The sequence below is a fragment of the Anser cygnoides genome, chromosome 9 (genome assembly GCF_040182565.1).
Source record: "Anser cygnoides isolate HZ-2024a breed goose chromosome 9, Taihu_goose_T2T_genome, whole genome shotgun sequence".
Classification (NCBI taxonomy): Eukaryota; Metazoa; Chordata; class Aves; order Anseriformes; family Anatidae; genus Anser; species Anser cygnoides.
In genome coordinates this window covers 22,233,016-22,256,665 of record NC_089881.1, presented here as the reverse complement: position 1 = coordinate 22,256,665, position 23,650 = coordinate 22,233,016, and the positions used below count along the sequence as shown (strand labels likewise).

At 41.3% G+C, this 23,650-nt stretch overlaps 2 protein-coding genes across 3 annotated transcripts in view; one reads left to right on the top strand and one right to left on the bottom strand.

The window, feature by feature from the left end:
- LRRC31 (leucine rich repeat containing 31) overlaps positions 1-23,650 on the bottom strand; it is a 42,614-nt gene that overhangs the window by 18,413 nt on the left and 551 nt on the right. The window contains exons 1-2 of one of the 2 annotated variants that reach the window (XM_013174689.3): positions 22,880-23,625; positions 22,050-22,527 (exon numbers count right to left, since the gene is read on the bottom strand). The gene's annotated coding sequence lies outside the window, so the exon portion shown is untranslated. Of the gene's footprint in view, positions 1-22,049; positions 22,528-22,879; positions 23,626-23,650 lie in introns of those variants that run through there. The other variant, XM_067002411.1, reaches the window with a different exon arrangement.
- Positions 1,501-14,889, top strand: SAMD7 (sterile alpha motif domain containing 7). Its single transcript, XM_013174704.3, has 9 exons — positions 1,501-2,006; positions 8,144-8,247; positions 8,814-8,940; positions 9,082-9,218; positions 10,365-10,443; positions 11,732-12,411; positions 12,672-12,793; positions 13,557-13,667; positions 14,617-14,889. Exons 2-9 carry the CDS (start codon positions 8,145-8,147, stop codon positions 14,887-14,889), a joined length of 1,632 nt encoding a protein of 543 aa, XP_013030158.3. The 5' UTR covers positions 1,501-2,006; position 8,144.

Here is a 23,650-nt window from a genome sequence, read left to right as displayed (position 1 = left end):
TTATCTAGTGTCAGTAGCTCAGGCTACAAACACCAGACGCTGGATGGGAGCTGTCAGTCTACAGAAACACCTACTGATAGATTCATCAGTGCAAAGGGGATAACGTGCACTACGCTGCCCTAAATCATCTTAGCTAACAGTGACACTAATTGACAGACCGAGGCCTAGGCCAAGTCGATACAGTCCACATTACTTTGTTCTGCTCAGAACTCATCTTCTACGTCCCCCTCTCTCTTGCTCCATTGCTGCTCTACCACTTTTCCTGTTGGTGAAGATGACCAGCAAAAACAGGACCACAGAGACAAACAGACCACTGCACGACTCAGAAATATACCCCAATGTCTGTGAAATCCAGCCAAGAACAACTAGATCTTCTCTGGAAAGGGGCCAATAAAGCATCTTTATGAACTGCGGTTTTCACACGTCGCTACAGCATACAGCAGTCCTGCTCCTGTGCCAAAAATCAAAGACGGGATGCCGGGGGGCTTGAGAAGTAGTGTTCTCTCTCCAAACTTCCCTCATTAGGTAAAATAGAAAAAAAATATATGCATCCCTATTATATTGGTTTTGTTTGTACCACAGGAAGTATTTTTTCCTAATATTAAACCTTCCTAGTTTTCCTGAAATGTGATTCACATGGCTTAACACACCTGATGAAATATAGATTAAGAGCAAAGTATTGCATCAGCATATGTTTGGGCAACCCAATATCTCAGAAAGCATTTGGTTCGTCCTCACCCGGACAATCTTTAAACATCCCAGCAAAGGAGCTATTTTCAAGACCGTTTTTACTCATTACATGTCAAGTCACAAGCAAATTATTCTCAGGTTATTTAAAAAACACTAGCATTGGATTTTTAAAAAAATAACAATTCTGGGTATGATTTTCTTCTTAATTAAGAAGGTTCAGAAAGCAACAATATAGCCGCGGTAGCATCAACAACAAAAATACTTAGAGTCACCATTGCTATATTTTTTTTATGCTATCTAATGTAGGATTTCTGTGTGTTTTGCATTACGTTACAAAAAGGTAGCTTGTTTTCTGTAAGGTCATGCTGAACTATAGCAGAATTACAGCCCTTTGTTAATGTTAATGCTTCTCCAGGAGCAATTTTCATAAGGAATTTTCTCCAGGCTTAGGCATTGTGTTAGCATTTGATAGGACTTGGGGCATTTTTTTGACATTGCAGCAAGCATTTGATGAACTTTAGGTGTGTGAACAAGGGATTAACAAACAGTAACTCTGACGTCCCATCAGGTGACATGGATATTAGCAGAAACTAACCACACCCTGCCATTTTAAAATTTGCCACTTACCAGGCGTTCGTTCAGAGTGTTAACCCACCGACAGTGAGAATTAAAGAGTAAATTGCCAGCTTGAGCAGTATAACCATCTGATCCCTGTGTTAGCCTCACAATATGCTTAACAGGATTTCCATCTTCTAGTTCCCCCCAATCCAATCGGATACACAGTCCCGGAATAAGGCAGTTCTGGGGGGAATGCTTGCCAACTGCCAGAAGTACGCCGGTTCCGAAAATCAGCGCAAAGAGGTAACACGATGCACCAGAGCTAGGCACTTCTCAGCCTTCTCTCCTATTTCTTTTCGGAGCAGGAAGATTTTAAGTGAATGCATCAAGCATCTTAAAAGCTAACAACGGCTTAGCAGGTTAAATGTGAAATAGGTTTATCAGATCACTGCAGTGCTCTTCTTGTAATTATGTTTTTACAGCCTGGTTAGAGGATGCTATTGGAGAAGGGCTTGTGATGTCAGAGTGGGTAGGGCTTAGAAGCAGGGATGAGGGCTAATCAAGATAAATTCAATTTGTATTTAAAGTAAAGTCAGCGTTAGTTAAGGCAGTTTTTGACATGTTAATCTTGATGTGTTTTAAAAGCTGCCAATCACATTACTGAGGCAGCTCGAAAGGAAGACTTCTAGTAAAGGCACACACTCTCGGATGTTCATGGTGTCATCATTTTTCTCAGAACTAAGGCCTTCACAATAGACGTAAGTATACAAGATAAAACTAAACAGTGCTAATTTTTTAATGCAAATGGCAATGCAACACCTGCTAAGCAAGAAGTGTATGATTTTTCACATTTTATAGGAAAGACTTACGATAGAAACTGCACAGATTGAACGAGCTTTCTTCACAGCATTTTCCTTTAAAAGCAGCACTGGGTTGAAAAGAGTAAAGTTAGGAGTAGGCAGGGGTGATATAGAAAAAGTAACGTATGTGATTAACTACGTACCGGTTTCTCAGCAATATTTTATGTGTATTCTCATGGGTAAATAATCCTGCATATTCAGGTGGAAACTCTGTATTTGTTTTACAGCATAAACTTGATTGTTTTGGAAACTTTTAAAGATTTATTACACAAACGGAAGGTTTTATTGTGGGAAGGCTTTTCATTGCAAAGGCAGTATTTTGCAAGAAAACTGGATACAGATTGAGTCGCTTAATGTACATAAACCAATGTTTCACTGTCTTCTGTCACAAAATGTTCTTAAAAGATAATTGGCTGTTAATGTGTAGAGCTGTATCTTTGTGCTAATTTATCCTTTTTCAATACTATAGATAAAAATCAGTATTTTGCAGGTATTTCCTAGAGCAGTGGATTTTCTAAATCAGTGTGCAATCAGAATTAATCAAGGCTATCATCATACACATTTGTCTGTTTTATTCTGATATACATTTATTAGATTTGCCTAATTAAAGTTTTGCTCCTATGCATAGTCACTGTAACAAACCCCAGTGATAACAGCTTTGTAGAACACCAGCATATGCAGTGTGATATATTTTGTAAAAATAACATTATGCTGTAAGAGTTCCTTACGTCTTGTTATTATCGGAATACGTGGGTGGAATTAACTATAGACCGAGAAAGGCTTGGGCGCTATTATATTGCCTTCTAAGCTAAAATTTCAAGCTGCTCAGTTACAGAATATGTGAATTTCCCCTCTCCCCCAAGCTCCAAAGATAGGGAAAGAGTGAGAAAGACAATCCTGACTCAAGTAGTTTTATTGTGGTCTGATCCTACAAACTGTGGAACAGAAAACATTCAGTCTGTTGAAGATGCTGACTTTTGAGTCTCTATACGGGATCTAGTCTGCAATTTCACGTTACTCTTGTAAAGGGTAAAAGGTTGTATTAAAACTCATAATTTTCTATATGAATGTGGAAAATAACGATGGTTTTAGTATCTGATATTTGACTTGCATATATTTAAATATACCTGCAAACACTTTTTAAAATCAGTTCATGTTCTCTTTTGATTTATAATGAAGAAAAGTAGCCTGAAAAGATTAATAATACAAAAAAAAAAAAAAAGTACCATCTTGTTTTATCTTAGTGGTCTAAGACACACCAAATGCAGTTTTCTACGTTTTTATCAAAGAACTTTGGGAAGTCTGAAGGATACTGGTGCGATTCTAACTCAAGAGGAAAGGTACTGAGGATCTGGTACAGGTTTTCAAGATTTAAACTCTTAGTTAGACAGTGGAAATCAAAGAGTTGTTAAATATAAATAGTTTTAAAGAGCCTTCCTGAAACCTTGTTGTCTTTCCACTGCCTGGTTTCTTTTGGGACTGGCAGTGTTGTCATTTGCACTAGTATTTCAGGTTAAAGCAAGGCAAGAATCCCACTATAATTCAACTGCATTACATTTGAAAATACCTGCCTTGTTCTCTAACCATCAGAAAGTTTTCCATCCCAAGTCTTGCACCTAGAAATAAGAAATGACAAAAGCCTTCTTTATGCTTTAAAGGTAAAAATGATCTTAAAGTAAAAAATACAGTTTGCTTTTTAACTGATCTCACTTATGCCATGTTTTGCAATCTTTCAACTTCAAAAAGAATAAAAGACAACATGATAATGTTTCAATAAAAAGACAAATGTCATTGCCAGTTATGAAATAAGTCCACAGGGAAAACAAATTGCATCATGCTTTTCTCTCTGCATATAATCCACGTAATGCAGAGACCCATCCCTCATACACAGATTGCCACGTACCAGTTTGTCAGGAGACAAGGGTCGGTGCACCGTGTTACACATAGATGCATGCATACACACACTTGCTCTGCTACCACCACTATTTTCATTAGCTCTTGTTTAGTTATTTTCCTATGTTTTTAGCAAGCATAGTTATAGCATTTTGTGTGCACGCTTAAGCTTCTGCTCTGCAGGAGCCTTTGGGTGCTGCCACGAATGCAAATGCATGTCATTAGCACCGTGCTTCTGCAGGACCCAGCACCCTGGTTCCAGCCTGGAGCTCAGAGAGGTGCAAAGCAGAACCCCCCCCCCTCTGCTGCTCACCATCCCGTATCCGTACCGCTCCCGTGCCACGTCAAACGGCAGAAGGGCTGCTGCTTTTCCCTCCACCATCTGCCCGCCTCACCTGCTCAGGGCTCTTGCTGTGCACGTATGCTCAGCACAAAGCCTCTCCGCCATCCGTTTCAGTCGGTAAAGCTGATGGTGTCTCGGTAGCAGACAGGAACACCACCTTACCTTTGCCCCCACACATTTCAGTGGGAACAAGACGAACTCCTATTGTCAGCCTTCGTACCCAAAGGACTGAGTTTACTGGTACTAGGCCTCGATTTCTTCCCTAAACCAACATGCTTAAAAGAACTTTGACTTGTTGCTCGATGTCTTAACAATTAGCTAGCTCCAAATGGTGAAACATCCACGTCTTCATTTCAGTGTAAAGGCTTGCAATGCGAACTTTTTGACACACACGGTATAAATATAGTTATTTTCCTTTCTTTAGGGAATGTATAGTTCTCAATCCAGTTTTAGGATTACACTCTAATCTCAGTCTCTGAGCAGTCTGTGCCCACGTACCTAGGATTAGAATTCAGCCCTACAACTTCTCCAGTGGTACCTTACCCCAGTTAAGATGACGTATTTCACGATCCTGTAGAACGTAACATTGGTATAATAACTTTCTTGTTTTCCAAAAGTAACTTATTTTACTGGTTGTGGGTTCTTGAATAAGTACAACTTCAGCACTAGCATAGTTTAAAGGTAGGAATGCTTGATATGACAGTTAATAACACTAGAGCATTAATATTTATTTTTTTTTTCAACCAGAATCTGATTTCTCAAGTAATCAGGACAGCTTTTTCTAAGAAGGGAGGCAATGGGAATGAAAATGATACTATGCATGGGTTGCTTCATATATTTCACTCGTAAGCTTGGATACATGCTTATATTATATGTTTAAGTGATTTCTCTGACATAAATTTACATGAAAGTTTTCAACAATACCCAGCTTCCTTCAAGAGTCCACAGATCCGTTCATTGCAAAGGTATACCAAAAATTGCTTTTTAAAAATGCTAATTATATGCATTTGATGTATATAAAAGCAGTATTAACCAATGAAATCTTAATGCATTTAACTAAAAAAAAAATAAGCCTTACAATAAATCTGTACTATACATAAGATGGTATTATAATATGGACACAAAACTGCTACAGACATTTTGAAAGCACATAGAGGATGATTAGATTTCCAAACGCTTCTGGTTCATGAAGTTCGTGTCTTGCCACTTCTTGTCTAATAAACTGAGACAGAATTAGTACTGGGTGAGTGGTTCTGCCTGCTGCCAAGAAGGGTTTGCTAAGGGTAAGACTCTAAAGGTAGAGATTAACTTGTCTTCATCCCTGTAATGTGCTGTACAGCCAGGATTTGTGCAATAGGATCAGAGAAGAGCCATATATGAATGCAACACTGGACAGCTGGTGTGTATGAATTTATATGAACTCGGCAGCCGGATTTTGAGCTACTCTTAAATCCCAGCTAATATATGTATCAGAAGTATACTTTCCCTGTTCTCTCCTCAGAGATTTTTTTTTTTTTGCTGACGTTGGTTTCTAATATGCTAGTTATTATGAAAATAGTAGGAGCCGTAAGTACCCTAATTTTGACCTGCCAGTCAGAGCCCCAGCTAAGTAACTCAAGAAGGTGTTTTTCCAAATGGGTGTAACATAAATTAGCGAAGTTCAGTATCTCCTCCTGACACAAGGTTATATACTAGCCTTAATATCAGGTTGTTGAGCTAAGTATGTATCCTACCACTTCAACTCAATACTTCCCTGAACAGGAAAGGCAGGGAATTTAGCAAGTAATTTAATACGGATAACATATACATACAAAATGTGGCCTTTACATAAAATTTGCACCATACAGGTATTCTGACATTCAGCTTAGGAAAGCAGATTAGTTTCAGTGGAAATAGCATCCTGAAAACTTCTACCAGAAATATCAGAGTTATTTTTAATACATCTGAGAAGAAATCCAAGATAAATTAGATAGGATTGACTGGCACAACAGAAAACAAATCAAAACAGAACGGCTTCATGGAGCAACTCCAGTGAAAACCTCATTAAGGAATCAAACCCTCCTTTTGGCTCACGATGATTCAAAAACTGGGTCAGTGGAAGCAGTAAGCTACAGATTTAGTGGAAGATAAACTTTTAAGTTACATTATTCCACGACTTCTCAATATAGTATCTATTCCATATCAAACCAACAGACCACCTAGTCTGCCTCTGCAAGGATAAGTTGCTGATGTCATGAACGTTGCCTCAGGTGATGCTCTCTGAATCTTGGCATATCTTTACTCATCCAATAGATCATAATCTATCAAAACATATGGATCAGCTCCTCTGTGGATGCTGCTGTATACGGAATGGAACCCTTTTTTCAGTGAAAATGCCAGAATTCAAGAGACCACCTCACTTTTTAAAAAGAAAGATTTTAACAAAAAGGTTTTAGATAGTCTCTGCTCCAGCTCTGAAAGGAAACACAGACTGTCACCAGTGTAACATGCTTCACATCCATGCAAAATCCAGACTCTACAGAAAATATTATTGTGATACTGGTGCTAATGGTTTCTAACCAGTTACTGTCGCTTGGTTGTTGGTCAAAACAGGCAGGGTATATTTGATCCTACATGAAGGTGGTGGTCTTGGGTCAGAATAGATGGGTCCTTTCCCAGCAGGTTTTCCATGATTCCACACTTTAAAAGTTGCATCACATAATTGTAGTCACAGGTGTGATTTTACGGAAAGAAGGAAGGGGCTTTTACTACGACAGCAAAAGTATAGGAGTTCTAGGTAGGCCTGATAAACAAAAGCATCTTGCAATTCTATGTTTTTTCCCCCCTCGCACAGGGACAGCTTCCCCAAAAACAAATATGTTCCCCACTGTGAACAAAGCAGGGAATTGAAGCAAAATTGAATTGAAGCAATTTCCTAAAATGATAGTGGTACAGCATTTCAGTCATCTGACAGAAGAAACTTTATCAGTGTTAACATTAACTTTGATTTTTTTTTTCTTTCCTGATTTACTAAAATAAAATGATAAAAACCTCCCAGTTTTTTCCATGGCCCTTTGCTGGTTGCTTTGCACCTTCATATTCTCTAGTCAGGTGCACCAGGCTGTGTAGAAGTTAGAATGAAGTTTACAATTTCAGCTTTGTTTTCTAGAGCATTTAGTACAGCCCACTCATCTATGAACAGAAACCACCCAGATGGCTCACTGGACCAATATGGTACGGCAAATATCATCTTTGCAGTTGCCACCTATTTTTTGAGCTGCTGCACAGTTTAGTTCTGCACTAAAACGCTTTAGTACTGAGCTTTAGTATGCTTTAGCAGCTCAGAAGCACTTTGGCAGCTCAAATGCTCTTCATGAGGCACCCAGCATCCTAAACCGCTTTAAGTCTAAAGTATCCTTAAAAAAAAGGAGGGGGAGGTGGGGGGCAAATGGAAACATGTCTAGCCGCACACATTCATCATATCACTGTGTCAGGAACGATGGAGATAGTGCTGTTCCTCTTGGATTTGATAGGGTTGTCTGATTGCAGAAAGACCACAATCTTTGCCAACACAGAATCGAACATTTACAGCATTCAGAAACCTAAAGAACACCACCAGACCAGGCTGCTCCAAACCCCATCCAGCCTGGTCTTAAACACTTCCAGGGGTGGGACAACTTGTATAAAACCTACTGTTTCTTATAGGGATACAACTTGTATAAAACCTACTGTTTCTTGTATTGTTGAATGTCTTACTCCTTTCTTTGGGCCTGCTGATTCAGTTCTTCCCACTGGAAAAACCATTGCTATCTCCTTACAGCATGACTCCTCGGGATCACATGAGAAAGATGTCTATCCTGGGGGAGCAAGGAGCTCTCGAAGAAAAGCACTTGTACCGGTTAGCAAGTGGCATGGCAGCAGGAGGTAAGCAGAAAGAAACCTTACAGCATGCCTGTTTGTAGGATTGCTAATCTCAAGAAACAGCCAGCAACAGGTTTAATGCCTTTAAAAAGGTATCTCAAATTTCTCTTAGGAATAGTTGGAAAAGCATATCTCTATTAAGGTAATTAAAAGTTAACATGGGGAATTCCTGGCATTCGGAAGCTGACCAAGAAATGCTAAGCATCTGGAAGAGGAGTCAAGGCCACGGAGGAGCTCAGCAACAGAAGCCGTAGCTGGACACTGTGAGGTTCTGGCTCACAACTGCAGGCTCTTCTTTCTAGAGCTGCCCTCTCACAAGGCAGGTCCCAGCCAGTAAGATTTTTTTCAAAGAAAAATTGTATTAGAAACGAAAACTCTCTCAAACTGAGAACTTCACATTCATGGCTATGCTCTTCTGGTTTAATAGTGATATAAGAGTTATTGCTGATTGCAAATTGTCCTTTTATACACTTGACTGTGCACATCCTGTTTATTTTGATTGTATAAAACCGCATTATTTAAGCAAAGCAGTTAAGGTGGCAGTGGAAACTCTGTATGCTTTGTGTCAGAACTGCGGCAGCGACAGGAGATGCTCATGAGGAACCAGCTGATGGCAGTAAACCCCCCGCTAATGGGCACCGGCCAGCAGAGAATGCAGGCGATTTCCTCCCAGTTCGAGCCTCGACTGGTGGACAGGTATTTTGCATCACTGCTCTACTGTAATACTGCAATTAAAGAATAAACGTTCATGTGCTGTCCTTGAGTATATAAAAACCTTGTATTATTATTAACCGAACAGTGTCCTTTCCATGTCCGAACGCATGTTTTTTCTCGCAGAGATTTGTTACCTTCAACCGAAATGATGGCATCAGCTGACCCGAGACAAATTCATATGGCATCCCACCTCGGGCCCACAGTCCCACAGCACACAAACATGCCAAACATATTGGCCAACCGTGTTTATCCAGGACCAGGTAATGAAGCATTGTCTGTATCCTGAAAAGCGATAGCATGCAACTGAGAAAACAAATGGCACCTATTTGTTTTTTTTCCCCCCATTGGTTTCTCAGCAGTATCTACAAACCTAATTTATTTTCTTTGGTAAAATAATCTCACTAAAAGGAGACAGTCTCCTACAAGGGATTCTAAACTGTGCCAGTTTAGGTCTTAAACACCAATTTTAACTTCTGTTGAATACACTGATTTCCAAACCACTTGCATCTTTATGTTCTCTTTGGTTTTTTGTTTCCCAGCCATTCCCACATCTAAACAGAAGGCTGCAGCTAAACAAATGAGTCCAATCAACATTTTTTTTTGCTACATTTAACTCATGCTCATGTATCAGTAATATCTGTTTTAAAAGACTACTTTATTGAACATATTCTCTAATCACAGTACCAGATGCCATTTTATCTCTCAACAGATTACACTTCTTAAAAGGACTTATTGGTTGTCCTGATTGGAGACCCAAAATTACAGGGCACGGCTCTAAGGGAAGGCTGGATACCACAGCATGGCAGCAGAACTGTGGTACGCACATCATGCTGCAAATATATTCACAGGAGTTTATTTATAATCAATTTATACATCACTATATACTTTATACTTATGGTTCCTTCTTTGACCAGAGGACACAGACTCTAGATTCTGCATAGATCCATAATCAGAATTTCTGGCTTCAGATTTTTCCCCCTAAACGCGGATCTCAAACAAGAGATTACCTCAAGAGGTTATGCCTTTTAAAATAACGTGACATCTAGGCTGAAAATAGTCTTTAAGGAGCAGGTTTGCTTTGCTTAACTGGTGGCTATTGTTTTCTGAGCAGCTGTAACTACTTCAAAGACCTAAGTCACCAAATAACCCAACCCTGCCATCTCCTTTATGGATAACAGCAGGTGCACCTAAAGACACATCCGATTCTAGACTTCGTGTTTCTTCTACATATTCCCACTGAAGTAATGAACACAAGTAGCATTTAACCTGGAGTCATACCAGCTTCCTGGAGCAGCACACAGTTCAAGCCTTAAGAAGCTTTTTGAAGTGCCTTTGCATTGCTCTGGGGTTTGTGCATTTGCTTGAGGAAACAAATGTAAGATTTTTTTTTTTCCTTTCCCTTTAAGGATATAGCTTTCTCCAACCAGAATCCATGGAGGCTGTGGCCAGAAGGCAGGAACTGGTTCAGAAGCAAAATATTGCCAGGTAATTGAGAGTAAGCTTTGCTCTGAGGTGCAGGCCAGGATTAGGGCAGCAAAGGCAGATGGAAGTGATGAAGTAACAGACACTGCTGATTTTTTTTTTATTAGGAGTGACTGAGATAATTTTTCAAACCACCCAGAGAAGCAGAGGGCCCTCTCATCTCTGAGGGTCCGAGACTGTTGAACTTTCTGCTTGCCCCTATTTTGCTTTTAGCCTTAAAATGATGTAGGGAAAAGAAACAAACCTCTCAGCTTGGTTAAAGAAATAAACATGCTACAAATTGCAGACCCAGCCCTTGAGCTCTGGATCCAAACACCCTAAGGTTACAAAAAGTTAAAAACAAATTCAAACTTTACAGCTGTGTGCTATCACACGCAGTACTTTAAGCCTCCACAGCTGGGCCCTGGGGATGATTAGCCATGTCTCCACCCCACTAAGGGCAGACAGTTTTCCCAATTTAACCAAACAATGCGAATGTCAGGGTTACTGTAGAGAGCCTGGCTGGTTGTACCAGTTTCAGTGTAATCAGTAGCTGGTGAAGTAGTCGCTAATGCCCTCCCTCACAGCCATGCCATTTCCATAGAGAAACTCTGACCCCAACTATAGCTGCGCTGGGATTCAGCACAGCACCGAGCTGCGGCATCACTTGCATAGTGAGATTAAGAGCAAAGAACTGATAAATTTTGATTAGGCATCTCAAGAGAACTATGACAGAAGTGTTTTAAGCTCTTCAGTAAGCCAGTCTTGATTGCTGAACTCGTCCAAGCGCAAGACTTGCATCAACAATGTGCTTCACATAACTGCTGCCACACAGTACAAACCCCAAGAAAGACAAGGAAAATAGCTAGGCACAAATAGTGCCAGCCTACATACCCTTGGCCGTATCAGCACCACCGCTGCCTGTTCAGGTCCTTCCCTCAGCCCACCAAACCCAAGAAACCCCCAAAGTGAACAAGCTCAGCCTAAATCCCCAAGACAAACTCTTACCCAGCTCTCTGCCAGTCCTAGAAACTTCTCCCTGCTTTCTGCCCCCAACTCTCCCACTTCCTCTGGCTTTGATAACCAGGTGTTATCAAACAACCTCCTGCACCCCTGCAGCTGTGCTGGGCCCAAATGGGCCCAAATCCTTGCTCTTGAAGAGACTCTGCCCCTTACCAAGGTCCCGTGATCCCCCCTACTCTAGGCCGCCAGAGGAGCAGGCTGCCCTGTCAAATCTAACATGAAAAAAAAATAAAAGAGGTGATAAAAGATCAGAGCTGCCCTGACTGCTCGTGCTCTGTGTGTCTCTTAGGATGGAAATGGAGATGAGTGCTATTTTTCAGCAAAAAGAAATGGAGAAAGCTCATCGGAAAGGGCTGCTGGGCCTGGAAGCACCTTTCCTTTACCACGGGATGCCAGCCAGCCCCATTGCTTTCCGCGGCAGGCACAGACTACCTGAAGGCCACCTTCCCAGTGACTTATACGTTCATCGTACCACTCTCGATGAAATTCACGGCAACACTATGCTCATGGCAGCCAGCCCATACCCTCCAGTCGGCGCTTTGCAGAGGGAGAGGGGCCGCCGACCAGGAAGAAGAGCTGGAAATCCCAAAACCGCAGACTGTGGTGCCAATGGCACGAAGAACCAAGCCGAAGACAAAACTGCAGACCTTGCTTCCACCGCAGTGGATGATGAGAAAGAGGACAAGAAAGAAGCCGAGGCGGAGACACCAAACAAACACGAACAAAGCAAAAATCAGACCGAGCCATCTGCAGTTGCCAAAAACTGCAAAGAGTTTGAACAAGACCTGAGGAAAAACTGTGCTGCTCACGAAATTTCTGCTGAAAGCAACAGCTGCAGCAACACAAATGAGAAGGAATCTAATAGCTCTTGTGCTGCGTTTGATGACAAGTACATGTACCCTTCTGCAATCCCGTTCTCAGCGCTACCGTATGGATTTCCAGTGCCCAGCAACCCATTGCTAACTCCAGGTTTGTCAAGTCTCCAGCCTGCAGTTAAAAATGGCATATTGATATTCATTATCGTTAATGACTTGCTCTCTTGTTTCTTCCCTTTGTTTTAAGCAAAATTTTGGTACAACAGAGTCATGGCAACTAAACGTAGAATTCATATGCAGTGCTGTTAAAATCTGGGGCTCTGGATAAGTGTACAAATTCTTATGTTAACAGTCTTTTCCAACTGATTTGCCAGCAGAGTCCTACAAACGTAACATTTGTGTTTCTTCTTACAGGAGCACATGGCCTGATCCTGAATGGAGAAGACATTTCTACCATCGAAGACATTCGCAAGTGGACTGTTGATGATGTATACAACTTCATCGGTAGCCTCCCAGGCTGTTCAGATTATGCCCAGGTGATTACAAACATACATCACATTCACAGTCACATTTTAAGGTCTTTAGGATCATCTAGATTTAAAGGTCGTCGAACAAATATGTTAGAGGTTAACTAGTTGTCCCAAAGTTATAAATGTAGTAGTATCCCATGCTCTAAGAGGTCGCATGCACTTCTGCTCGCATGCTGCTATCTGCAGTCACTGCTCATGACACATACTAACAGCAGCAAAACAATATTATAAAAAAGTATCTTATTTTTTTTCTTTCTACATACCCTGCACAATTTTTAAAGCACTTCTACGTTCTTGGATATTGGTTTAGCCCACCTACCCCCCTGAGCTCTTATGAGTGTCAATGCATTTAAAAAAGTGAAATATCATGAGAAATGCAAGCAAAGAGGTTGAAATTGTGTATGCTCCTGGGAAAGATCTAATAAGATGAACACTCCTCTTTCATTGCCAGCAGGCTGCTCAAGTTTCCTAAAACAAAACAACCAACAAAACAACCCAAATGAAACAAACAAACAAAAACCTCACTAAGTAACGTGGAAAGATGACAAAGTTCCCCAGAGGAACAAGTAGGTTTGCTACAGGCAAATGTGCAGATATCTGTACATCTGAACAAATGGCCTCACAGTGCAGTTAAGAGATAACTATGAAGATAAAACACTACAATTATTTCCGCCTTTTGTTGTCTATGCCTCAGGATTAAGCATAAAAAAAAACAAACAGTGAAGTCTGCTTTATCACCCCATGATGTTATTTTCTTGTTTCATGTAAGATATTCAAAGACCACGCTATTGATGGAGAAACCCTCCCGCTGCTAACAGAGGAACATCTCCTGGATACGATGGGATTAAAACTCGGACCAGCACTAAAAATCCGCTCTCAGGTATGATCATCAAACGTACCAAAACCAGCAAGTCACAAAGATGTGAAGGAGTCAGAAGTTATCAGGATAAAATTTTTCCAAACAATACACGTTTTTTCTCCCTGATAAGGTAATTACCGTAATATTGGGGTAAAAAAAAATGCCTCCAGCGTAGTTTGCGTTCGCTTCCCTGCATGTACCAACAGCATGCAGGGAAACACTGGAGGTGGAGGGGTTGTGAGGACCGGCAGTTTGAGAGATGCTCAAAGTAGAGTGAGGATATAACTGAACTGGAGGCTAGGCTGAGGCTGGCAATGGAAAAGATATTTGATGGATTTATTCCATTGCACTCTTTTCCTTTCCCAGCTGGTAAGAAGTGTTCTGATACATACTTGCTTTTGCTCCAGCCTGGCCTTTAAAGATGCCAAGTGAATGTTTCTACAGCCTTTCTGGGAATATATTCTTACATGTTTCATTGACAGGCTGTCCCTTTACATTTAAAATTTTCTGTTCTTCATTTCATCCAGTAATATAAACTCTCTGTGTGTTTCTGTTGTCTACCTGTCTGTTTTCTTTAATCTCAAGCTCTCTGTCACTCTTCTCTTTTTAAAACCACCTTCCCAGCTCCTGGCTGGCAGTTTGCCTCCCCTCTGTCTCATGGGTGCCACAGTACCTAGAGAGCAAGAGCTGTCAGAGCCAGCACGCTGAGCCATTTCCCAGGCAGGCTATGCTGAGCATTGCCAAGCTCCTTCCACAAGAAAAATGGAAAAAAGCCGAGCCTAGAAAAATATGAGAGAGAAAATGGAGGAGTTTTTTTTTCACTTTTGCTAACCACTGATAAGATGGTTGGGATCTACACACCTTCCAGGCTTTGTCCCTGGCATTGCTACGTGACAGCCAGCCTCAACATTTAATGATGTTAACTCTACCTCAAGAAGCAGCTGCTGCAACTGTGTTTCTGTCTTTAAAGGTGTCTCGACGTCTGGGCAATGTGCTCTACATGATGAATCTTCCTTTGTCTGTGCCTCTGCCGTCTGCTCCAGGCAAACCGTCAGACCAGCCCTCCGACATAGCCTCCCCTCTTCGCTGCAACAGCAGTGGCGATGCCCTGGACAGTCCCTGCTCGCAGGGTCCAGAAGCCTCAAAAACAGTGGAACAGATTGTTTCAGAGGGCAGGGAAAATCCGTGTGACACAGCTGGATCTCAGGCTGACTTCCAGATGATCACTTTTCAAAAAAGTTGAGTCCAGGGCATAAAACGTTATTGCTGATACGGGAACCTTTAGTTACAGAGTGTTTGAGAGGATAGCTGCAGCCTGAAACCCCTGCATGACTGGGACTGAACAAAATAAGCCGCAAATGATGCATGAGGCAGTGTGGTATCTCAAAAGCATTTTAAAAATGCAACTACGTATTAGTGCAATTACTTTCAAGTGCAATTCATTGAAAAGAATATCAGTACAGCTAACAGATACATTTAAATTTTCATTAAAGTCTGGTGTCATCACTGACATTTGTCAGAGGCTCAGAGCACTCCGTACAGTTATGCAGGCTGCTGAAGAACTACAAGGAAAAGCTGCCGCTGCATAGCTGACTTCTGCTTCTGTTGAAGCAAAATTTACACAGAAAATGTATACAGTGGAATTTACATAGAATTTCATTGGGAGACTAAGGGATTGCCTGCTACAGAGAGAGAAATATACCCTAGACTCAGCAATTTGAGCTAATTCCATTCCCATTCTAGATCAAAGCCTTTCAAAGTGCCTGGGAAGGATGTAAGGGTATAGGCAGGGTACGCAGATTAAATCCTGGACATCAAAATAATGTGTGTAGCAGCCGTTTTAATTATTCTGAGGCATTCTTATTGCCAGGGCTGGAACCTGCTTTGCGTGACTGCATGGATGAGCTGAGTTTAGAGTGAAGCACAGGCAGACGTTGTCGTGAAGACCCGTCGCTGAGACAGCAACATCCCTGGAGGTGGCAGGTTGAAAGGCTCCCAGTTCCTGCCAGCCTCGCTCCCTGCAGCAGCACCCTTCACCTCTGCTCCCCTGGGCAGGCCACGGAAAGCCCTCAACCCAGCAGAGTACTCGGTGTTCTTCATATTGGAAGAGGTCACCAACTGTAGCCTGAAATCTATCTTTTCTCTGCAGAACTGTGTTTTCCCCTCACTTCTGCTACCTATGGCTACTTACCAATTATGCTGTCCAAACTTTGCAGCCTTGAGAGGAAGGGCAAGTATCTATGGCATTCTGTTTCTGAAGCAGCAGTCTTGCTTATAAAAGGAGTTATGCCTGATTCTGCTTTTGCTGAACACTGCCACTGACTCCAGTTATGGCAGTTCGGGGCTCTGTGTGTTAATCTCCAAATACTGTAAGCAGGGTTTACATTTTTAGGGTTAACTGATAAATCCCAGTAAGGCCTGATGGACAACTGTGAATGTTATGCAGCAAAATACTCCAAAGTTGCTGGCAGTAATCTTCTGTGATCTTGTGAAATTATCGGGACTCTTTCCATTAACACGAGAGTTTGGATTATGTCTTACACATCATGTGAGGGCATCTTTCACATAAGGAACTGTTTGCTGAATACTCAACAGTGTTAGAAAAAGCAAAATTATAACCTGAAACTGGAAAGCCTACACGTAATTCCATAAGGCTGTCTAAGAAGAGTACAATAGCATGATTAATCTTGGAATGGCTTTGCTTGGAATTAGTTTGCTGTTTGCTTTGTCTCAATGAGTTTCACAAAGTGTCAAGCTCTGTTCTCCTTATTAACTTTTCTCCATTTTTTCAAGGTTTTAAAACTTAGTAAGGCAGCTAGAAGAGTTTTATGTTGAACTTATTAATGAAAAATGTTTACTTTTCCAGATTCTGGATAAAACACAATTTTCAATGTAAAAATATCCTGTTTGTAATGCTTTTACTTGTGATTTTAATATGTAACTTCTTAGATTACTTGCATCAGAAGAAAAGTTTTACTCTTATAGTAATTTAATTGTTATGATTTCCCCCTTTTCTTGAAGTAGATTCTTCATGAAACATTGGTGAAAAAGAAAATATTTTTATATAGTGAAAGTATCAGGGACACCAATTTTGTTTAGCATCTGAAACAATTTCTAACTTTGTTGGTGGTGGTCGTTTTTGTAAAGTTGACTATCATATTGGCAATGCCACTTATCTAATTAAACACAATTAATGTACTGGTTTTCCAATGGCACCCTACCTCCTCACCGTCTTACTCTTCGTGAGACCTTCACCCTGAAAGCGGAATGCCAGATGCATTTTAAGGTCAAGTGGGCCACAAGATGTCGCTGCAAAGCTACGAGAGGTTAGCCAAATCCACCCCAAAGTGACACGCAGCACACTGGGGCTACAGGTGGCCTGTCAAGAGCAAGGATGTGAAGAAACTGAACTCGTTTTTCTGAAGTAGCAGCAGAGGAGCTTGACTTGAAATCCCATATGCCAGGGAAGAAAGCCTGAAATCTGCTTCTGAAGAGTGTGGCTATTTTTGTAAATGGTTCAGACGTGAACGGTTCCAAAAGCTGAGAAAGCCGGGATCCAAACTTTGCAGTCTGATGCCACTTCTGGAATTAAAAAAAAAAAAAAAAAAAAAAAAAAAAGAAAAGAAAAGCATGTGATCCTTTGCACATACTGGGCTCTTCTTCCCAAAGCTACACGAGGAATGACTTCATGGCTTCCTGTACTGGGAGGAGATGCGTCAGAGCAGCTAAACTGCAACAAGGCCTGGACTGCACACTGTGCTAGAGGGAAATAGGAAGGAAAGGGATTTACCTAAACGGACATAATCTTTTCTATTTCTAACGAAGGAAATATCACTAATAATGAAAGTTTCCTCTCTGACAAACACTTCAGAAAGAAAGAAAAGCAAAACAAAACAAAAATAAGGTTAAAATTTAAATATATATATATATATAGAATCAGTAGATGGTCATACTTTCATTTTTGTTTTGTTTTCAGGTGTTATGTTTACACTGAAACACTCGAGACCTTGCTGATTCTCAGCATCTGCATGTGGTTTTCTGTTCTTCAGTGCTTATTCTAGCTGCAAATGGGTGTAGCTAGCAATCACAAGTAAGTAGCAGAGCTGGCAGAACTGCGATACTTGTTGATTTTCTGGTGGCTATACCTCCGCTGCACTTATTTTTTCTGCTATGTTATTTAAATCACATTGGAATGCAGATGATGTATTTTAATACATGCGGCATCATCAGAGGTGTTTCACTTAGCATCAGTTGTGTGTCAGGCTGTAACACCGATGCATTAACAGCTCTGCTGCGTGGAGTTGCAGTCATCCAACCCTATCCAGAAGTAATTTTGATAAAAATTGCATAAAAGCAGACAGAAGTCAAACCCAGTGGTTCGATACAATGAAGGATGTATCACCTGAATGTGTGGCATCATAGGTCCAAATTCCTCATCACCTTCCTGTACTGATTTTGCATTTAACATGTTAACTAACAGTGACAGAACAGCATTTAACAGAATCCTATAATGGAAGAGCTTTCAGACCAGAAAAACAACAATCTAAACTCAGCATTTAAGGTATATCTAAGACTGAAACCCCTTAAGGAAGGTTTTTTTTTCCTATCTGGGAAAAACAAACAAAAAACAAAAACACCAACAACCAAGATCTGCACGTGGAAATGGCTAAACATTGAATGAATTCCTTATTCTACTTTGCTTGCACATGCAGCTTTGGCTTTATCTGTTAAACTTTCTTTATCCCAACCCATGAGTTATCTCACTTTTACTTTTCCGACTCCCTCCCACTGGGGGGGAGTGAGCACGTGGCTGCGTGGTGCTGAGCTGCCTACCAGGGCTAAACCACAGCAGAGGCTTCTGTATTTAAAGACTTCCTTAATATACGTTGATGCAATACAACCCTAAAACAGCCGGTCAGGCTCGAAGTTGCTACTAACGTTCAAATCAATTTGTTCCTGTGTATGTGTTACATGAGCAACCATGCTCTTGGCTCTCCAATGGGTTTGTGAAACACTGTCTTCTCCTCAGAAAATGCAAGAAACAGTGGTAAGAAACCATAGTTTTATGGGGAGAACTGTACCCTTTCCCTTCTCTCCTCCCATTATTACTGCCATGGTATTCTATATGTACTTAAAGGCTAGGACATCCGAGCATTGGGTGACCTCCACCCAACCTTCATTCACATTCAGCTTGGAATCGTGCCTTTGCAGACTTCTCTTTATAAAACAAACAAACAAGAAACAGTCATCAAAGTTCACATCATTGCAAGAGCCTGACACAGTAAACTGTATCAAAATATACATTTCTTATTAAAACGGTGAGTCTGAGCATACGTGGACAGCCATCCGTATTTTTAAGAGTGCCATCCTTGGCAGCACCAGGAAAATGAAAGCATGGAATCAAGCTTTGTAATACAACCCAAATACACGAGCCAAAGAAGAGAGGTTTTTGACTGACATGGATGTGCGATGCATTTTACAAACCGTGTACATAATAGTCAAAGCCCCATGCAGCTTTCAGGTCAGGTAGATGTAATCCAAAACTATTGTAAGAACCTTTCCTAAGGACTCCTTTGTACATGAGCTATTCATTCTACTTCTAACACAATGCACAAAACTCCGCATTTATTTGCTGAATCAGTCTCTTCTGTGCTTTAAAACTCCCCCTACTATTTGCCATAAACAAATTGCATGCGCTCTGACTTCCATCAGGGCAGGTACGTGCTTCAGCCCTTTACAAAACACCTGGTCAAAGGAAGAAGCGTGATGTTCTATGAATCAGCCTATTTGACCCGATATTTTCATCTCAGCCCTTCATTATTCACTGGAAAATAACAAGTCAGTTCAATGAGGCTGGGTGTTCATCAGGGTTCTCCTACCTGTGATGCTTGGCTTTGACTAAGCCCTTCACGCTATAGTAATTCTAAAATAATAGGAATACATTTATGGTAAGCGAAAAACTCGCCTCTCCTATTTCATTTGTTGTAGGCCACAAAAAAAAATATTTTTATTCAGTTGACTTGGCCTTTATACATTCCCTTCCCTTGCCCTACTGCCAAGTTTACCTAAGTCTGTATTCTTCCAAGCAGACATTAGTTCTGCTACTATCCGTGTGTTCTTCTTGGACAACAATTTCTCTGTTGTTAAGCATACAAAGTCTTTTACTGAGATTATAGAAAAAAGGAACCTATTGCCCATGTTATATAGAGTTTTTTTTTTTTATATAGTACAATGAAGACACGAATAGATGTTTTGCTTTTACAAAATTTAAAAACACACGTATCTGGCATCTGCATGTGTGAACTACTGAAATAAAAATCAATCAACCAAAATAGCAAACAGAAAAAGCACTCCTAACCAAAGGGAAAAAAGAAAGCATCACAAGTCAATCTGGTTTCATCTCTGCTGATTACCTTTCAGTTACAAGGTTCAAACAGCTCTGCTAGATAAGTGCTGCTCAGCCTGTGATTCATGGGCTTCCAGCAGTCTGTAAACAGTCTGCCTTGACCGTCTGTAAAGCACTCACCAGCTTCTGGTTGAATCCGCTAATTTGAGAAATGTAAACTCGAGAATCACATTTTTATATAACAAGGATTTTTAACTCAAACACTTGTAGCCATAACAACAAACTTATGGTTTTATAAAACAATAACATTTAGTTTTTCCTAATGCTAGATCTTTAATTATCGCCATTCTCCTCCCCCTCCTGCCACTGCCAAAAAATACAGAGGTACAAGCAAGCCCCTTTTTTTTTCCAAAAGCCTGAGCTAGTTCTTCCAAAAAATGGGTTGATGTATTTTCCGTTTAACTTTTAACTTTTCCGTTTTTCTGGAATTTCCGTTTATTTTTGTATATCCAGGTACATCCCCACTGATTCCAGTAGGGTTTGTTGGACCAGCAGAATTGACATCAGGCGAGTCATATCCTTACTAGGGTTCACCAGTCAGTAAAATAAAAACTTATTCTTGCATTGAACAAAGCTGGTATCTGAAATTGATGAAACTGATTACAGAAGGACTAGAATCAGGGGAAATTCATGCTTAGTTCAACTATGTTTTTTTGAAAGTTATAAATATGAAATAATTCTGAGTTATGCAGAAATGAAAAGGAACTTGCAAGAATGGAATTATTGCAGAAGCTTCTTAGTAAAAGATAATTCTGGAGATTTTTCTAATGAATCTTTGTTGCTCTGCTAAATTAAAAGCTGAGTGGTGAACTAAATATTTATAAGCTTCTGAGATGGAAGTGACTCAGGATATGTCTACACTGGAGTGTGCTTCTGAGTAATGACTCGTGTTTGTGGGTGGATGTTAGCTAAACCTGCCATGAAAGTATGTGTTGCTGTACAGTATGAGGCCCATCTTCTTTGTATTTTGAACACATATTCAGTGCTGAAGCTGACTGGATAAAATGGGAAGTCACTCCAGAGCCTGCAGCATGCTATCATGTATAGATGCTCTAGGAAATGGCTCCTAATGCATCGTTTGGGAATTTATCTATCCTCAGCTCCCTCCGTGGATACTCTTCCCTCCTTCCTGCCTTCCCTCCCACCCGTCTTCCTTCCCCTCAGCATAACAGTTGAGGTAGCTCTGATTCGTGTTTTCCCATCTCTTCCCCCAAAGCCAGAGGGATTAGCCATGGGTCCAGAGCTTTATAAAAGTGAATGGCTAGTTCAGCAGAACAGATGCTTGGTCGAACTTCTAGTGTTACCTCTGTTTCTGTGTTGCAGAAGGCAGCGTGACGCAAAAGACAATTTGTGACATGCTTGGCAGTAATTCAGTTGCTGACACTTGGACTTGCATTTCTGGTGCATATCAACTATGCCACAGTGGTAAGACCACATCATCTTACGAGCCTGACCAACACTGACCCAATACAGCAGGACTACCAATAGCACACATGCCAGTAAATTGCCAGGAACAAGTGAATGTAAGGGTAGAAGAAAATATATACCAGGCAGAGCATAACACTGCTTGCCTCAGTGTTCTGCCTCAGAGGCCAATAAAGGACACCTAAAAGCAGAGTGTAAAAACAAAGCAAATGTCTCAGAGCACTTCTTTTATCTACAAGGATCTATTACACACCAGCCAGAGGTGATTTTTTTTGTTGTTTCATGAATGCATCTTTTTTTTTTAAACTAAGTTTCTAGCATCCCTGCTGCCATATTAGATAACATAGTTGATTACACACAGGCTAATGAAATGCTGTGGGTTTTGCTTCAGTTGACAAAGGAAACCACTCCACTTGCATGCAATATCCTTCACAACAGTAATTTAAGTGCTCATGATTTGGAAACCTTACTCTAATAAAAACGGCAGTTGTCATTTAAGAGGCTGTAAATTCACTGCATAATTCTGAAATGCTCCTCTTCCAACATGCCCCACAGTTAATACGGACACCTACCTTAAAGGCAAGCAGCTTGAACCTCCAATTCCATTGCCTGGTTTTCTTGAGATTCTGCCAGTTGCTTCTCTCCTGTTCTCCAGCCATACTTGTGAGTACCAATGAGCTTGTCCCATGCAAGATTCAGTCTTGGTAGGTTCCACATTCCACAGTGATAGTAAGTTCTCTATCCAGTGCCTCACACTGGAGGATACGTTCCCCGGCCCACTTTCCGTACTTCAGTCCTTCTCACGGATCTGCTTGAGGTGGTCAGTTTGCCGACAGCAAATCATGACAGCAACAGGCCACTTTTCATTGTTTTATTTGTCAAATTGTATTCTTCGTGCTTGTGTCCTGATCATTAATGCTTGGTTGCTTCAGTTGCCAAACCATCGTTTCGGCACCAATGGAAGATTGTTATTATTAGCAAGCCATAAGTTGTAGATGGCTAAAAGTTCTTCTGCAAGAAATCCTCAGTTTCAGATGTGCTTTTACGTTACTGAAAGGTAAGCACATTAAATAACTGTTAAAATGATTGCCGTTTTAAAAACACATTTTTGAATAAGTATATTTCACCTAAATTTTACGAGAGATTGCTTTATTGTAACCATAAAAACTTTAATTCCCTATATTTACGATTTCCTCTCCTGAATGATACTTTCTCTAGTTCACTCTGCAGTCAGCCAGCTTAATCTGTAACTTGTATAGATTTTCTGCCCAGCAACAGCAAGAGGAAAACGTTCAAAAGAGAAAGACGTTGCACCAGAAAAAAAAAAAAAGCACTAATTCTGGCATGGTGATTCAGGGGCAAATATGCTACTGGAAGCAATCTCGGCTTTTTAATTACCCACTTTTCAATCTAAGAGGCTCCGAAATCACAGGAACGGGAAGAGGCAACACGGTGCGAGAGGGCTGGACAAGATGATACAGCTCCACACACGCTTTTCCATCCCAAAGTGCCAGGGCGCGGCCTGGAAACACGGTGCCAGGATAAACCATTAGACGCTTTCCTAGCTTCGTGACCTAATAGTAAAAGCATGTGGGGCGACCTCTGACAAAAATCCATCTTCTTTTATATGGGATGCTCTCTACTTGTACTTCTGGAGCTGTATGCAAGGGTCGGAGCACCTGGGGTGTGTTTAAATGGGTAACACCTAACAAAGGCTGGACACATTGGGTGTCCGCATGGCCTAACTGGCTCTTTAGGTGCACTGACCCTAAATGCATGGGTTGTGGCTCCCCAAGATATGCAGCAAGGCGATGGGCACAGCCCGAGGGGCACCTGTGGGCACCAGGTGGGGTGTCACAACCAGGGGAGGTTCAGGTTGGAAATGAGGAGATATTTCCTCTCAGGAAGAGCAGCCAGGCGTTGGGACGGGTTGACCAGGGAGGCGGGGGAGTCACCGTCCCTGGGGGTGTTCACGGAGAGGTTGGACGTGGTGCTTGGGGACACGGTTCAGGGGGTGATGGTGGTGGGAGGGCGACGGTTGGACCTTGGAGGTCCCGAAGCTCTTTTCCAACCCTAACGATTCTGGGATTCTGTGCTTCTACGACACAAGCATCCCCGCCGAGGGGGCCGCAAGACGGCTGAGGAGAGCCCCCCGCCACCACCGCCTCCTCCT

Bases quoted from the DNA above. Each gene is read 5' to 3' on its own strand.
- SAMD7 (XM_013174704.3), top strand. From the start codon at position 8,145: ATGACTCCTCGGGATCACATGAGAAAGATGTCTATCCTGGGGGAGCAA. The intron at 8,941-9,081 runs GTATTTTGCATC...TTTTTCTCGCAG, and splicing joins GAGCCTCGACTGGTGGACAG to AGATTTGTTACCTTCAACCG. The intron at 12,794-13,556 runs GTGATTACAAAC...GTTTCATGTAAG, and splicing joins GCTGTTCAGATTATGCCCAG to ATATTCAAAGACCACGCTAT.